The sequence below is a fragment of the Pristiophorus japonicus genome, chromosome 15 (genome assembly GCF_044704955.1).
Source record: "Pristiophorus japonicus isolate sPriJap1 chromosome 15, sPriJap1.hap1, whole genome shotgun sequence".
Taxonomy (NCBI): domain Eukaryota; kingdom Metazoa; phylum Chordata; class Chondrichthyes; family Pristiophoridae; genus Pristiophorus; species Pristiophorus japonicus.
In genome coordinates this window covers 155,161,996-155,177,956 of record NC_091991.1, presented here as the reverse complement: position 1 = coordinate 155,177,956, position 15,961 = coordinate 155,161,996, and the positions used below count along the sequence as shown (strand labels likewise).

Here is a 15,961-nt window from a genome sequence, read left to right as displayed (position 1 = left end):
TTGTGCTGGCTTTTACGGTGCAATTCCTCAGATATTGGCGTAACCGCCGCAAAAGATCGCGCAAGTTGCGTTCAGCGCAAATTGAGTTTCTGCACTCTTTTGCACTAGTTTTAAAACATCGTGCCTGGAGCAAGTCCCGCCCACAAAATGAATTCATTAACTTTGGGAGGTTCCGCTAATTACACTCGTTTCTAGGCCTTCGAGGAGGCTCCAAAAAATTAAGCTGGAATGTTTGTGCGCAAGAACACTAATCGGTACGTTTTGAAAGGTTTTGAATGAATTTTTTTTTAAATTTACTAAGGAACTGACTACTGGACCTAAATCTAACTAGGAAATAGTTTTGTATATATTTTTAAGTCATTTTCGGTCATTTAAAATTGGGTTATTCGTAGGTGATGGATTGACACTGTGATTTAAAATGCTTATTTTTTGTGATCAACCCATTTTCATCTGCATTAATCAAACTTTACCAAGTTACCACTTTTTATATATATATATATATATAGGAATATTTTTTAATGCTGCCCGATTGTGCTAGTTCATGGTAGATTTTGCGTTCAGCGATATGCAAATGAGTTTGAGCGGAAGCTCGGGGTGGAGGAAGCACTTTTCAAAACTAGCGTAGTTTTGGGTGTAATTTGCACCCAAAGTGGAATCTCTAGCCCGTGTGTATAAGTACTGCACTGTGTTGTGTTGGGATACTTGCATGTGTATACAGTTCTCCAGAGATTGTTCCCTGTAAGGAGAGATGAAAAATGCCAGGATGATTCACCTTGGTAACTCCTAACCACCTGAAAACAGCCAATTTATAGAGCATTATCGAGGTGTGGGGGGTGGGGGGAACCTGTGAAGAAATTATCTGTTGGTTGAGGAAATAAGTGCAGTGTGATGTGGAGAACCAAGCAAACAAAATAATTAAATATGAGCTATAAAGTGAACTGGGGGTCGGTGGCAGCAGAACTTAAACACATACTGTGGTTATTTATATGCAACCAATCATGAAATATAAACATACTGCCATTCAATTTTTTGAAACTGTCAAACTTATTTTCTCATTTCCCCGCCCCCCACCCCCCACCTTTCCTTTCCTCTTCTTAAGGCAATGATTTAGCTTGGGGATGCTTCCATGGGCAATCATTGTTAATGCATGAACCTGGACATGGGCGTCAAACCTAATGGACCCAGGGAAAAATTCATGTATCAAAACCAGTAAGTGGGTAGTATACGATTGCATACTGGGAGCCCATATACACCATAAAGTGAGATTCTCCTCCAACCCTACACACATAAAGTAAGACTTATATGTAATAAAGAGACTCCAAACAAGAAAAATCATGTGAGGCCCCATCTCCTTTTCCCCAATCCCTCCCTCCTCATCCATTCAGTTTTTCCTTTACCTCAATTTTCTAAAGCCTGTTTTTTATTTCTCATTCTTTCTCTATCTTCCTATCCCCATTTCTGGTTTTCTCTCACTTCTCTATCTTTCTTGTTAATTCTATCTCTTTCCCTCTCTTTCTCTTCCCCCCTCCCCCCCCCCCCCAATCCCTTTTTCTTTCTCTCTCTCTCACCCTTTCTCCTTCATACCCTTTCAGGTTACAGTATAACTTTGGAAAGCTCCTATTATTTTCAAGAATATAATTCTCTGCTTCAAAGATGTTTGTTCTGTGAACACAGGCAGCAGGAGCAACTGAAGCACCACACGGAGCAGGAAAGGATGCTTCAACTCTTTAAAATTGTAAGAATGGTAAAATGCTGCTCCCTGACTGATGAAAATCTATCAATCAGGAGCAATGTTTCCAGTCCACCGGGCCCAGGATCTTCAAACAGCTAGAAGATGCTGCAGGTGGCTTTTCGCACAAGCACAAAGAAGGGTACTGCCAGGAGCTTTGTGGGCTGGATAAAAGAAGCTTGCATTTGGATATCATTAACCCTTTTTAACAGCAATGTTAACATACTGTTAAAACAAAGACCACACACCTTTATCCTGCACATTGCCCAGAACTAGAGCACTTCCAGAAATGGTCATTAAATAGTTATCATCAGATAGGTATAAGTATGGCATTTTCTTTCTCCCTGGTCCAGGCCCAGGGATTCTAAGATGAGTTGTAGTGCTCCCATTATTACCGTGGCTGAGATTGACTAATTGAATACATACCAAGGCTCAAACCTGGGGTCGTCATGGTCTTTACAGTTCAAGGCAGTTCTATTGGGGTCATTGTATCCAATACACAGCCATCAGGCTGTTTCCCAAATTGTAAGGCAATTGCTAATTTTCTATTTTGCAGTAGTTACAAGCAATGAAATGTTTTGATCCTACCCAAGGTTGTTGTATTTAATGTTATATGAAATGTAGACAATATATGTTTAAATACTTAGTTGTGTGCTTTCTTTCAGGTTGGCTCTGTCACTAAGTTGATCTTTCTGCTATTGTCTGGAAGGAATGGAGATTCCATTGGTCAAGAGGTGTACTGCAATATGACTGAAGGTTTTGTGCATTTTAGCCCACTGATTCACATTACCAACACTGGAGCCTACTATATTCTCTTTATTGAAGGTAAGTGACTGAGCATATTTTTATTTGTGTGTTTTTTCCCTCTTAATTCCACACCCCCCCCCCCCTTCTACCTGGCTTTCCTTAAAAGCCGTGCCTCATTCTAGGATATGTTTTTACATGTGATGACCCTCCAATATCTTATCCAAATCACCGTTCTCATGTGAGTTTGAACAGCAAATGTTATTGCATTGTTTGACAATGAAGCAATAGCAGCGAAGCCTAATTCTATCCATGTGTACCAGTGTTAGCTTAGATCAGTGGTAGCACCATTGCCTTTGAGTCAGACGGTTGTGGGATCAAGCCCCACTCGACTCCTATCTCATTGCATTACTGAGAGTGCTGTATTGTCAGAGGTCCATTTTCAGTTGAGATGTTAAAGTGAAGTTTTTCTGCTTGTTTATGTGAGCACTTTTTTGAAAAATAGCAGGGAGATCTCCAGAGGTCTTGACCTACATTCATCCTCAACCAATACAACCAAAATAGATTATCTAGTCACTTCTCTCATTGTTTGCTGCTGTGTTTGCAGAATTTCAAAAGTAATTCATTGGCTGTGAAGCACTTTGGGATGTTTTGAGGATGTGAAAGGTATTACGTAAATTATTTTCTTTGTTAAATCTAGCACAGATTTTCTGGATGGTGATTAGAGCCGTGAACACTAGTTGCTGAAACCAATTGTAAATCTCCCGTTCTGCCTGACTTAACAAACAATTAATTTTACACCAATGAATCAAAGCAATCCAGTGAAGCTACAACACAAGGCAACCTGCATGCTTAACACCAAAAGCAGCAGGGTATAGTTGGAGGTAAATGATCTCCAAACCAACAGATCAGAGCAAAGCTAGTTCTACAATATCCTGTTGAGAATGGTGGTCGACAGTCAGGCAACCAAGAGGAGGTTCCATGAACATCCCATCCTCCATCATGGCAGAGCCTAGCATGTGAGTGCTAGAGACACGAGTGAAGTATTTTTAAGCGTCTCCAGCCAAAAGTACCAAGTGGATGATCCTACTTGGCCGTCTCTTGAGATCCCCACCATCATAGATTCAAATGCCCAGACAGTTCGGTTCACTCAGTGACTAAAAAGCAGTTGGATACAATGGACACAGCAAAGACTCTGATAACCTCCCAGCTATACTGCTGAAGACCTGCACTAGCCAGCCGCTAACCAAGTGCAGCTATGACTTTGGCATCTACCTGGCAATGTGAAAAATTGCCCAGGTATACCCATTCTACAAAAAGAAAGACAAATTTTACCTGATCAATTACCACCCTATCAATCTCTTCCCAGCTCGCCAAGAACCTGCTCCGTTCAGGTTCCAACAAAAGCATCTAACTTGTGACCTCATCAAAGCCTTTATTCAGAAGTGGATGTTAGAGTTGAATTTCTGAGGAGAGTTGGGAGTAGCTGCCTTGACATCAAGGGAGCACCAAGGTATGGCACCAAGGAGCTCTAGAAAAACTGGAGTCAGTGGGAAAACCGTTCAGTGGTTAGAAGTTATATCTGATTCACAGGAATATAAATGATCATAGTTGTCGGATGCCAATCATTGTATCCTCAGGAAATCGCTGCTGGAGTTCCCCAAGGTGATGCCCTTAGCCCAAACATTTTTAGCTGCTTGATCAAAGACCTTCCCTCTGTAATGAATGGGGCTGTTTTTTGACTGTTCTGCAGTTCCATTCACAATTCCTCTGATAATAGGATCTGGACAAAATCAAGACTTGGGCTGACACGTGGCAGATAACATTCATGCCATGTAAGTCCCAGATAATGACCATCTCTAACAAGAAAGGACTCAACTATTGCTTAAATAAAAATGAAAATGCTGGAAATACTCAAGTCAATCGATGACCTTTCGTCCGAAGTGGAAAAAGTTAGAGATGTAACCGATTTTAAGCAAGTGCAGGGAAAGGGGGAGGAGAGGAAAGAACAAAAGGGAAGATCTGTAATAGGGTGGAAGGCAGAAGAGATTAAATGACTAAAGGTATGATTGTACAAAGCAAAAGGAGATGGTCATAGGACAAGTAAAGAAACCAACGATGGGTCTAGCAGAGGTGTAAATGGGTATCGCAGAATCATCAACATCTGGCATCTGAAAAAATAGGGGCAGAGGTTAAGATCTGAAATTGTTGAACTCGATGTTGAGTTCAGTAGGCTGTAAAGTGCCGAATGCAGATTGGGTGACCGCTTTATGGAACACCTCCGTTTAGTCCACAAGCGTGACCCCGAGCTTCCGGTCACCTGTCACTTTAATTCTCCTCTCCTCTCTGTCCTCGGCCTCTTGCATTGTTCCAACTAAGTTCAACATAAGCTTGAGGAACCACTTTCGATTAGGCACTTTACAGTCTTCTCAACATAGAGTTCTACAATCTTAGCTAATAGAGTGCAGAAAAAAATAATGGGTAGCTCGTGTATGGGCTCACAGAAGCAGATGGACTGTTTACCCTTTATCTTTTGCCACACATTAACCTTTGGTCCATATGAAGATCAAGAACCATCAGTAGTGTGAAAAAAGCAAATAAGTGTTTTCCTAATCCACAGGAGCTGTACAAGGAGTGGCACTGAAAGATATTTATGTACAAGCAACTGGAATACCACTTACAGCATCTAAACTAAATGCTGGATTTCTTAAATCCGATCCTGAATGGGAGAAAAGCACTGATCCAGTGTCTCGAAAAATAAAAATATGTAGGTAAGCTTAAAAATGTGTATTTCTACTATGAAATTATTACATACCTTCAAAAAATGAAACCTTCAATTTACATCAACTGTTTGGTTACTTCGGAGAAGACAATTGCAATATTTTTGGAGAAAGTAACTTTTATTTGACGAGTTTCAAAAATCTTGCTTTATGCCTTTTCATAAGGAATTTTCACAAATGATGGTCAGTATAATAGTTAAATTTAACTAGTAAAATCTGGTAGTGATTTAGAGTGCAGAAAAAATGTCTGAATTCTTAATATTTCATAATTTCTTTCTCCCATGCAGTTCCAGGACAGCAAAATATCTTCAGCGGGTGCATGTCTTCGGAAAGAATGCTGGCAAACTACTAATCAGCACAAATGACACCGTTGAGCTTTTGGATGGACAAAGCTTACAGACATATTGGCACCATAATATATCTCAGATTCAAGGGTATATTTTTATTTAATCTGTGGCTAAGGCAGTACTTCTTGTAAAACTATGTTTGTGCTTACTTAGGGTTAATAGGACTGTTAGAAGTTTAGGGCCTTGCCATCTCTGGTTCAGTGGTATCCTATAAGTGGACCCCATGCACCTTATGTGGCAGAGTAGTGATCTAACCTAGATAGGAACATAGGATTGCTAGACAGGAAAAAACACGGTCCATCCAGTTCGCCTTCCACTGTCCTGGTAGTCACATGATACAACCATAATATTTGCATAATTATACAAAAATAATAAACACATCAGTGTTTCCCCACATTGGTGGGTTGTCCTGTTTGACTTAAAATAACACTTAACTACCCTCTTGCATTCTCCTCCCTGAGCCTGCCAAAAGTTTGTTTAGTCTTAAAACCTGACTATGTGCATCTGTATTTTTATTTCTGTGTTTACAATCCGACCTGTGCCAGACACCCACGCTTGAATGTTTCCGAATGGGAACCTAGCACAATGAGTGTGGGCTGTTCACGGATTGCTGAGACAGACTGACAAATTGCTTGTTATTTACAGCCTACGAGGAAAAAACATCTAAGCTTAGCTCGTTAGCATTTTAGCTACCTTTTGACTCATTGCCTTTTTAAAAAGAATGTGTGTACAAACTTTGTTTTAAAACATAACCCTTAAATGTAACTTTTTCGTAAATACTTTCTGTGGAAAAATGGTGGACAAAGTCCCAAAATGTGTTGAGGATATTGTAAAATGCAGTTGCTATTATGTATTATTCTTGTATATTACATTTTTTGTTAAGCTCACGGAAATAATGAAAATGGATTAGTTTTGCTAGTAAGAATTTTAGTTTGCAGTTTTTATTACAAATGGTATAAAATAATCATTTTGTATAATATATTTTTTATTTCCAGTGCACCAGTACCTGGTTACTTTAACGTAGATGATGTTTTGGATTTTCTAATTGAAGATTACATTGAAGAGAATAAAAAGAAGGTTTGATATAATGAATACTTCCATATAATGTCACTTAATCCATTTATTTGAATTGACAAAGGATCTTTAGATTTTAAAGATGGTTATAATAGTTTAATTGACCTCCCCTTTTCCCATTCGTCGGGGCCATTTTTTAATACTCATTCTTAGGATATAGGCATTGCTGGCAAGGTCAGTATTTATTGCACATGTCTATGTGCCAAATATCCTTGACAGCGGTTTGATACAACTTTGATGGCTTGTTAGTCCACTTCAGTAGCCAGTTTAAGAATGAACAATGTTTGTATGGGACTGAAGTCACACAAAGGCCAGACCGGGTAGAGACGGCTGGTTTCCTGCCCAAAAGGACATTAGTGAACCATTTGGGTTTTTAACGACATTCCGACAACTTCACGATCACTTTTAGTGATATCAGCTTTATAATAGACCGTGATTTCTCCATCTGCGGGATAGAGGAGTAACAACTGATCATATCTATTCAACAATATTGTCTGCTTCCCATTTAAAATGATCAACATTTTTGTATCTATATTAAACTGTACTGAATTCTGAATGAAGTATAATAGGTAGATTTTGTCTTGTCTTGGATGCTCCAATAGATAGGATGTGAATTGATGCCTGTAGTTTCCCCTACAGTGAGTTCCCTGATGGCAGAGCCTAGGTTTTTCCTTCTAGGAAGAAAGAAATATATAAATAAAGATGAGCAGCTGAGCCACACCAATCCATCTTGTGCACCTCCATTCAATTGACTCACATAGCAGTGGCCTGGGAGCAGGTGACTCACCACCCCTCTTAGAAACATAGAAACATAGAAAATAGGTGCAGGAGTAGGCCATTCGGCCCTTCTAGCCTGCACCGCCATTCAATGAGTTCATGGCTGAACATTCAACTTCAGTACCCCATTCCTGCTTTCTCGCCATACCCCTTGATCCCCCTAGTAGTAAGGACCTCATCTAACTCCTTTTTGAATATATTTAGTGAATTGGCCTCAACAACTTTCTGTGGTAGAGAATTCCACAGGTTCACCACTCTCTGGGTGAAGAAGTTCCTCCGCATCTCGGTCCTAAATGGCTTACCCCTTATCCTTAGACTGTGACCTCTGGTTCTGGACTTCCCCAACATTGGGAACATTCTTCCTGCATCTAACCTGTCTAACCCCGTCAGAATTTTAAATGTTTCTATGAGGTCCCCTCTCATTCTTCTGAACTCCAGTGAATACAAGCCCAGTTGATCCAGTCTTTCTTGATAGGTCAGTCCCGCCATCCCGGGAATCAGTCTGGTGAACCTTCGCTGCACTCCCTCAATAGCAAGAATGTCCTTCCTCAGGTTAGGAGACCAAAACTGTACACAATACTCCAGGTGTGGCCTCACCAATGCCCTGTACAACTGTAGCAACACCTCCCTGCCCCTGTACTCAAATCCCCTTGCTATGAAGGCCAACATGCCATTTGCTGAGGAACCATAAAGGAGAGCAAGATAAATGTTAAATGTGAAAAATGGTAACTTTCTTCAGAACTGTAAAGGAACCTGTAAAAACCGTGCTAGAAAATGGGCAGTAAGCATTTGAAGTGAAGTGTGTGTGCAAGTAACTCAATATTAATGTTTTTAAAAGTTTTTTGAAAAAACTTTAAGTTGGGTTTGTTTTATGTTTTTGCTCGGAAGCATCAATATCTGATACTGATTTGCTCTCTAGGTTACTATTGTGGATGGTAAAAGTGGCAAGACACTGTGGGAGGAAGATTTAGTATACAGGAAAAACTGTCCCAAACCATCCTCTGTCAACACTGTATCCCGATCAATGTTTCTTTTCTGGGGTGAACTTCCAACACAAACCAATGTTTCTGTAAGTCTCGCTATTTGATACTAGTGAACCAATGCCATTTATGTGAAATATAGGATTATTACCAAATAAACATGTTTTTTTTTAAACAAGAAAAACAATTCAGTGCCCTGTTAAATTAGTGCCAATGTAGTTGTTAAAGTGGGTATTTTCAGCTAATGTTATGTGAAGGGCATACAAACCTACTTGGCATTTAGCTGTCCAGAATGTTTTTATTCAAACTTTTAAATAGGATTCTGCTAGTGAAAGGTTGAAACTAATGTTTTTTTATTGCTAGAATGTATGTTGTAATAGCGCAGTAGTGCGTGCATGCAGTAAAGTGCAGTCTTCTCCCTGAACCTTTAGCAAAAAGTGTTTGTGATCTCATTCAGAGCAGTCTATAGGAGACTGAGAAAATAACATGTCAGCTTGGGTTTTCTCGTTACAGATAACTAATAAAATCAGAAATTAGTTTGTATGCCACATGTGTTTATCACTGACCAAGACCTAGCTCTGTCAAGCCCGTTTGGTGGCTGGTGTGCAACGGCCACCACACGTCAAAAAAAATCCACGCACAGGCATCTTCTAACCTTCAGGATGTAGGTCAAGACCTGGAATATTAGGTCCTTCATTGAAACACCTGCGAACTCATTCTTTTTTGGCATGGAAGCAAGTCATCCTCGTTTCGAGGGACTGCCTATGATGATTATCACTGGTAATGTTTTATTTTCTTGCAAGCACTACTTGTAGAGGCAGTAAAACTACTTCATGTGCTAACTTGGGGAAGTAAAGAAGCGAAAGACAAAGCAAGGGAGAAATACCTAATTGCTTCATGAACTCATTGTGCCCTTATCTAATGAAGATCTGTAATTTTCGGAGATATGTTTATCCTCCCTATTTAGCAGCCACACAGAATCGGGTATCTTGATCACTGAGTCACGGCCACTTACATAATACAGACATTATGATGATTGACTCTGTACCTCTTCATTACTGTCAAAAATAGAGTATCCTTTTACAAATCATAATTTTTGATCCCAGCCAAGTGGGCAGCAGGGATGTGCCACAGCACACCTTGTTCGGGAAGGGAGGGAGAAGAAGCAATCTGGGTTTCTTCTCTATCACTAGGATCATCACTGGAAAATGCATTTGTATGGACATCACATGAGGATGGGATCAGGTACAGCTGTGATGCCTTAACCCACTTCAATTGAACACTGAAAGGATGCCAATATTCCATTGACAGTGCTCAGTTTGGGTTCCGCCAGGACCACTCGGCTCCAGACCTCATTACAGCCTTGGTCCGTACATGGTCAAAAGAGCGGAATTCCAGAGGTAAGGTGAGAGTGGCTGTCCTGGACATCAAAGCAGCATTTGACTGAGTGTGGCTTCAAGGAGCCCTAGTAAAATTGAAGTCAATGAGAATCAGGGGGAAAACTCTCCACTGGCTAGAGTCATACCTAGCACAAAGGAAGATGGTTGTGGTGGTTGGAGATCAATCATCCCAGCTCCAGGACATCGCTGCAGGAGTTCCTCAGAGCAGTATCCTAGGCCCAACCATCTTCAGCTGCTTCATCAATGATTATCTTCCATCATAACGTCAGAAGTGGGGATGTTTACTGTTGATTGCACAGTATTCAGTTCCATGTACAACTCCTCAGAAAATGAAGCAGTCTATGCCTGCATGCAGCAAGACTTGGAAGACATTCAGGCTTGGCCTGATAAGTGGCAAGTAACATTTGCACCACACAAGTGCCAAGCAATGACTATCTCCAACAAGCGAGAGTTTAACTACCTCCCCTTGAGATTCAATGGCATCATCATCAACATCCTGCGGGGTGGGGGAGAGGGGTGGGGGCACGTCACCATTGACCAGAAACTGAACTGGACCAGCCACATAAATACTGTGGCAACAAGAGTGGGTCAGAGACTGGGTATTCTGCGGAGAGTGTCTCACCACCTGACTCCCCAAAGCCTTTCCACTATCTGCAAGCCACAAGTCAGGAGTGTGATGAAATACTCTCCACTTGCCTGGCTGAGTGCAGCGCCAACAACACTCAAGAAGCTCGACACCATCCAGGACAAAGTAGCCCGCTTGATTGGTACCCCATCAACCACCTTAAACATTCACTCCTTCCATCACCTGTACTGCAGTAACTCGTCAAAACTTCTTCGACAGCACCTCCCAAACCCGCCACCTCTACCACCTAGAAGGGCAAGGGCAGCAGGCGTATGGGAACACCATCACCTCCATGTTTCCCTCCAAGTCACATACCGGCCTGACTTGGAAATATCTCATCGCTGCATCAAAATCCTGGAACTCCCTCCCTAAAAGCATTTGGGAGTACCTTCACCACACGGACTGCAGCGGTTCAAGAAGGTGGCTCACCACCATCATCTCGAGCAATTAGGGATGGACAATAAATGCTGGCCTTGCCAGCAGCGCCCACATCCCAGAACAAATAATTTAAAAAAAATACTGTTGGCCCCGACACACACACACACATACAACCCAATAGGTGGCGGTGAGAATTAACCATAGCCCAACATCTATGTTTTAATGTGCATGCATGATAAGATATATGGGGGATAATGGTTTTTGAAGAAACATCATGTGAGTGAGGCCCACATTTATGTACTTGGTTGTGAGTCTAATGTTAATAAGTAACTTATACCAGAAACCACTGCTTCCTACTCTGTATCCAATATATCATTTTGAAGTGTTTTGTCTTTTATATGAATAAAATGACATTTTAATTTGTTTGACTTCACTGAAGTCTTTTTAAAAATTGCTAATAGGACTGATATTCCTAAAATCACAGAACATTACAGAACAGAAAAAGCCCATTTGACTCATCAGTTCTGTGCTGGTGTTTTACTTTAAATAAGCCCCTTGTCTAATCTCACTCTCCATATACCTTTTATCATTACTCTTAAAATAATTTATTGACACTATGTTTTAATCTTTTTTACTTCTCAGATGCCAGAAGATTTAACTGAGAATAGACATTATCTCTTTCTGGTTCATCCATCACATCCAAAAGTTATTCTGGAGCTAAAAAGCAGTACTGAGAATGTGATCGCCTTTACCAGTAAGTTCTCCGACCATATAATGGATTAATGTAATCCCTATCATCAATTACTAATAGACTCAATTTAAAATGCCATACCTTATTTTGCATGATAACTTGTGGAAACTAAAAATGAATTGGATGTGATCCTTCTTTGCTTAATTTAAATGTTGGTGAGATGTATGTCCTCAAACATGTATTGATTTGACAGTTCCCACAAGGGCTGAGTTGATAAAGGCATAGCTGAGGTATACAAATCAAAAGTACAAGGTTCGCTACAGTTGGCTAAACCACCTGGCAGATTCAGCCAGTATAGCAGCAGGAGCACTGCAATTGGCTGCAGCACCTTGGACTAGAGAGGAGAAAATCTTGTTCCTGTTCCTGATTGTTTTCCAATAGCATTCTGTGGAAAGTCTACATGTACAGTGAAGACCCATGTTCGTACCAGATATCATGACCTTCAGTTTCTTCCAGACAAAGCTCTAAGCACAGTTATGTATGTAGAACAAAGTGTATTTAGGAACAACTCATCGCAATGATACAAGTCAGCAAATGCAACAGCAGTTCATCTAAATATCCCCTCTCTTCGCAGAACCCTTATTGATTTTGCCAACATCCTTGCTCAGAGGTGGGAGGAGTCATAACTCCACGAACTTGCAGCCCAGTCCCTCAGGATTGTTTCATTTCCCCTTACTAATTCTCTGCCATTTGTCAGTATATATCACATCAATTATCCATGTAACAATCCTCTCCAATAAATGAATAGGTTTACTATTATGAGCACTGGAGCATAAAAATAACTGTTTGATCCATCTGGCCAACATCAGAATTCAAAAGTAGAATGCACAGATTACTATTTATATCTCCCATCAATTGTGTTTCTCCCTAGATGCCTGTCCAGCTCCCTCTAAAAAAAATACTGTATTGTCGGTCTTGATCATTTCCCTGTGTATTCTATTCCAAACATTAACCCTGCTCTGCGATCGTGTGATATTTACCTCCCTCTTAGGAGCTTCATCCCTGTCTAATTGTTTTCTGGCCTATGGTGAACAGTTTTTGGGGTTCATCTTATCAGCATACATAAGAATCTTGAATACGTCAATGAGGTCCCATCTCAGAATTTTCTTCTCTAGTGTAAACAAACTCTGCTTCTGTAGTCTCTCCCTGTAGCCCAGGTGCGTGATGCCAAGTATCAGATGGTTAGCCAGTTTCTGCATCTTTGCCAATCCAATAATGTCCTTCCTTTTAATATGGTGACCAGAACTGCGAACAATCCTCCAGATAGGGAATAATTATTGATCTGTTTAGATTCAGTATTGCATCCTATGTTTTGTGCTTTATTTCATGAACTATATGACCCAAGATCCAAGTTTCCTTGTTAATCAGTGCTGCACACTGCGGAGACTGTTCCAACAATCAGTTTACCAATACATAAAAGTTTCAGCAAATCATGTTTTGCTCTTTGCCAATTAGTTCAAACTGTTCAGAATCCTTATTAAAGTTATGTATCTTCACCAATTGTTGCACAGCTCTGCAATGTTACTACTATCTGTTTTCAGTGGATCTAACAACAGGTCTCAGTTTGCTGGATTGAAACTTGTCTCTGATGAGCTTACCTTTCACTAGGACTCTCGATACCTATTATTAAATTGCAACTGCCAACTGTGAGCCTCTGCTGACTGACTAAATTGTGGACTAGCAGGAAAAGCACTTGAGTTTTTCCTATTGACATTCAAATTTTATGTTAACTACCCTAGCGAGTCTGATGCACATACAATTTGCTATTGTAAGGGCTGGACCTATATAAAATCTGATGATCATCCATGAATATTGAGTTCTTCCCTCATCAGTGAATGTTGCACATGTGTCCAGTAGGGCTGTGAATTATCTATCATTAATGTAGGTAGTCAGGTGTCCTTGAAAGTGAATTTTCTGTGAATGATGCAGGAATTCTATATCCCATTTTAAACATGCAGAACTGCCATGTTGGATATTTAGCTGTTGAAACAGAAGGAGGTAAATCTAAAAGAGCAATCTTTACTGCAGTAAACACAAGATAAACAAGGTCTTCAGACAAAGCTCCAAACACAATTATGTCTATCAAACAGATAGTAACAGTGGGCCCAAGTTTCGAGCCGCGCCTAGAACGGCGCAGTCCCGACCTGGACGCCCGTTTTTCGCGCCACAAAGTGCGCCTAAAAAATTTTTCCAGATTCTCCAGCTCCCTGCAGGTCGTTTGCCGCTCGGCGCAGCGCAGCAGGAGCTGTGGGGGGCGGAGCTAGGTCCCTGCGCTGAAAACAGTGCCGGGACCTCTGCACATGCGCGCTACAGTGGGCGCGCATGTGCAGTAGCTCCAGGCGTCCAAAACTGTGTGGGAGGGGCCGAAGCACACAGCCCCTAGCCCTGGCCGAATGGCCTCACTGGGGCTGCGTGAATAAGGCTCCTCCCACGGCCAGCTCCTGCTTCCTCCCGACCCGACTCGACTCCCGCTTTCCGCCCCCCACCTCCGGACCCGACCCGACTCCCGCTCCCTCCCCCCCCCGGACCCGACCTGACTCCCGCTTCCCCCCCGCATCCGGACCGGACCCGACACCGACCCGACTCCCGCTTCCCCCCGCCCCCCCCGACTGGACCCGACCTGACCTCCCTCTCCCCCCGAACCTCCCTCCCTCCCACCACCCCCCCGACCCGCGCTCCCCCCGACCCGACCCAACGCTGCCTACCTGTAAATCTGGTGCTGGGGACGGGCCCTGCCCGAAGTCTCGGGCCCGGCCCGTTCAGCCTCCCCCCCACCCCCCCATCTCCTTCCCCCCCCCCATCTCCTTCCCCCCCCCCCCATCTCCTTCCCCCCCCCCCATCTCCTTCCCCCCCCATCTCCTTCCCCCCCCCATCTCCTTCCCCCCCCCATCTCCTTCCCCCCCATCTCCTTCTCCCCCCCCCCCCATCTCCTTCTCCCCCCCCCCCATCTCCTTCTCCCCCCCCCCCCATCTCCTTCTCCCCCCCCCCCATCTCCTTCTCCCTCCCCCCATCTCCTTCTCCCTCCCCCCATCTCCTTCTCCCCCCCCCCCATCTCCTTCCCCCCCCATCTCCTTCCCCACCCCCATCTCCTTCCCCCACCCCCATCTCCTTCCCCCCCCCCATCTCCTTTTTCCCCCCATCTCCTTTTCCCCCCCATCTCCTTTTTCCCCCCCCATCTCCTTTTTCCCCCCCATCTCCTTTTTCCCCCCCATCTCCTTTTCCCCCCCCATCTCCTTTTTCCCCCCCCATCTCCTTTCCCCCCCCCATCTCCTTCCCCCCCCCATCTCCTTTCCCCCCCCCATCTCCTTTCCCCCCCCATCTCCTTTCCCCCCCCCATCTCCTTTCCCCCCATCTCCTTTTTCCCCCATCTCCTTTTTCCCCCCCCATCTCCTTTTCCCCCCCCATCTCCTTTCCCCCCCCATCTCCTTTCCCCCCCATCTCCTTTCCCCCCATCTCCTTTTCCCCCCATCTCCTTTTCCCCCCCCATCTCCTTTTCCCCCCCATCTCCCTTCCCCCCCCTTCTCCTTCCCCCCCCATCTCCTTCCCCCCCATATCTCCTTCCCCCCCCCATATCTCCTTCCCCCCCCATATCTCCTTCCCCCCCCATATCTCCTTCCCCCCCATATCTCCTTCCCCCCCCCATATCTCCTTCCCCCCCCATATCTCCTTCCCCCCCCATATCTCCTTCCCCCCCCATCTCCTTCCCCCCCCATCTCCTTCCCCCCCCATCTCCTTCCCCCCCATCTCCTTTCCCCCCCATCTCCTTTCCCCCCCCATCTCCTTCCCCCCCATCTCCTTTCCCCCCCAATCTCCTTCCCCCCCTATCTCCTTCCCCCCCCATATCTCCTTCCCCCCCCATATCTCCTTCCCCCCCCATATCTCCTTCCCCCCCCATATCTCCTTCCCCCCCATATCTCCTTCCCCCCCCATATCTCCTTCCCCCCCCATATCTCCTTCCCCCCCCATATCTCCTTCCCCCCCATATCTCCTTCCCCCCCATATCTCCTTCCCCCCCCATATCTCCTTCCCCCCCCCCATATCTCCTTCCCCCCCCCCATATCTCCTTCCCCCCCCATATCTCCTTCCCCCCCCCATATCTCCTTCCCCCCCCATATCTCCTCCCCCCATATCTCCTTCCCCCCCCCATATCTCCTTCCCCCCCCATATCTCCTTCCCCCCCCATATCTCCTTCCCCCCCCCATATCTCCTTCCCCCCCATATCTCCTTCCCCCCCCCATATCTCCTTCCCCCCCATATCTCCTTCCCCCCCCCCATATCTCCTTCCCCCCCCCCATATCTCCTTCCCCCCCCCATATCTCCTTCCCCCCCCCCCATATCTCCTTCCCCCCCCCATATCTCCTTCCCCCCCCCCATAT

The 15,961-nt window shown here is 44.0% G+C and overlaps 1 protein-coding gene across 1 annotated transcript in view; it reads left to right on the top strand.

The window, feature by feature from the left end:
- The window catches only part of fam234a (family with sequence similarity 234 member A), a 40,168-nt gene that overhangs the window by 16,992 nt on the left and 7,215 nt on the right, over nucleotides 1-15,961 (top strand). Inside the window, exons 6-11 of the mRNA XM_070901152.1 lie at nucleotides 2,395-2,554; nucleotides 5,094-5,244; nucleotides 5,541-5,687; nucleotides 6,596-6,677; nucleotides 8,371-8,520; nucleotides 11,477-11,588. Of these exons, the coding sequence (XP_070757253.1) occupies nucleotides 2,395-2,554; nucleotides 5,094-5,244; nucleotides 5,541-5,687; nucleotides 6,596-6,677; nucleotides 8,371-8,520; nucleotides 11,477-11,588 (802 nt within the window). The remainder of the gene's footprint in view (nucleotides 1-2,394; nucleotides 2,555-5,093; nucleotides 5,245-5,540; nucleotides 5,688-6,595; nucleotides 6,678-8,370; nucleotides 8,521-11,476; nucleotides 11,589-15,961) is intronic.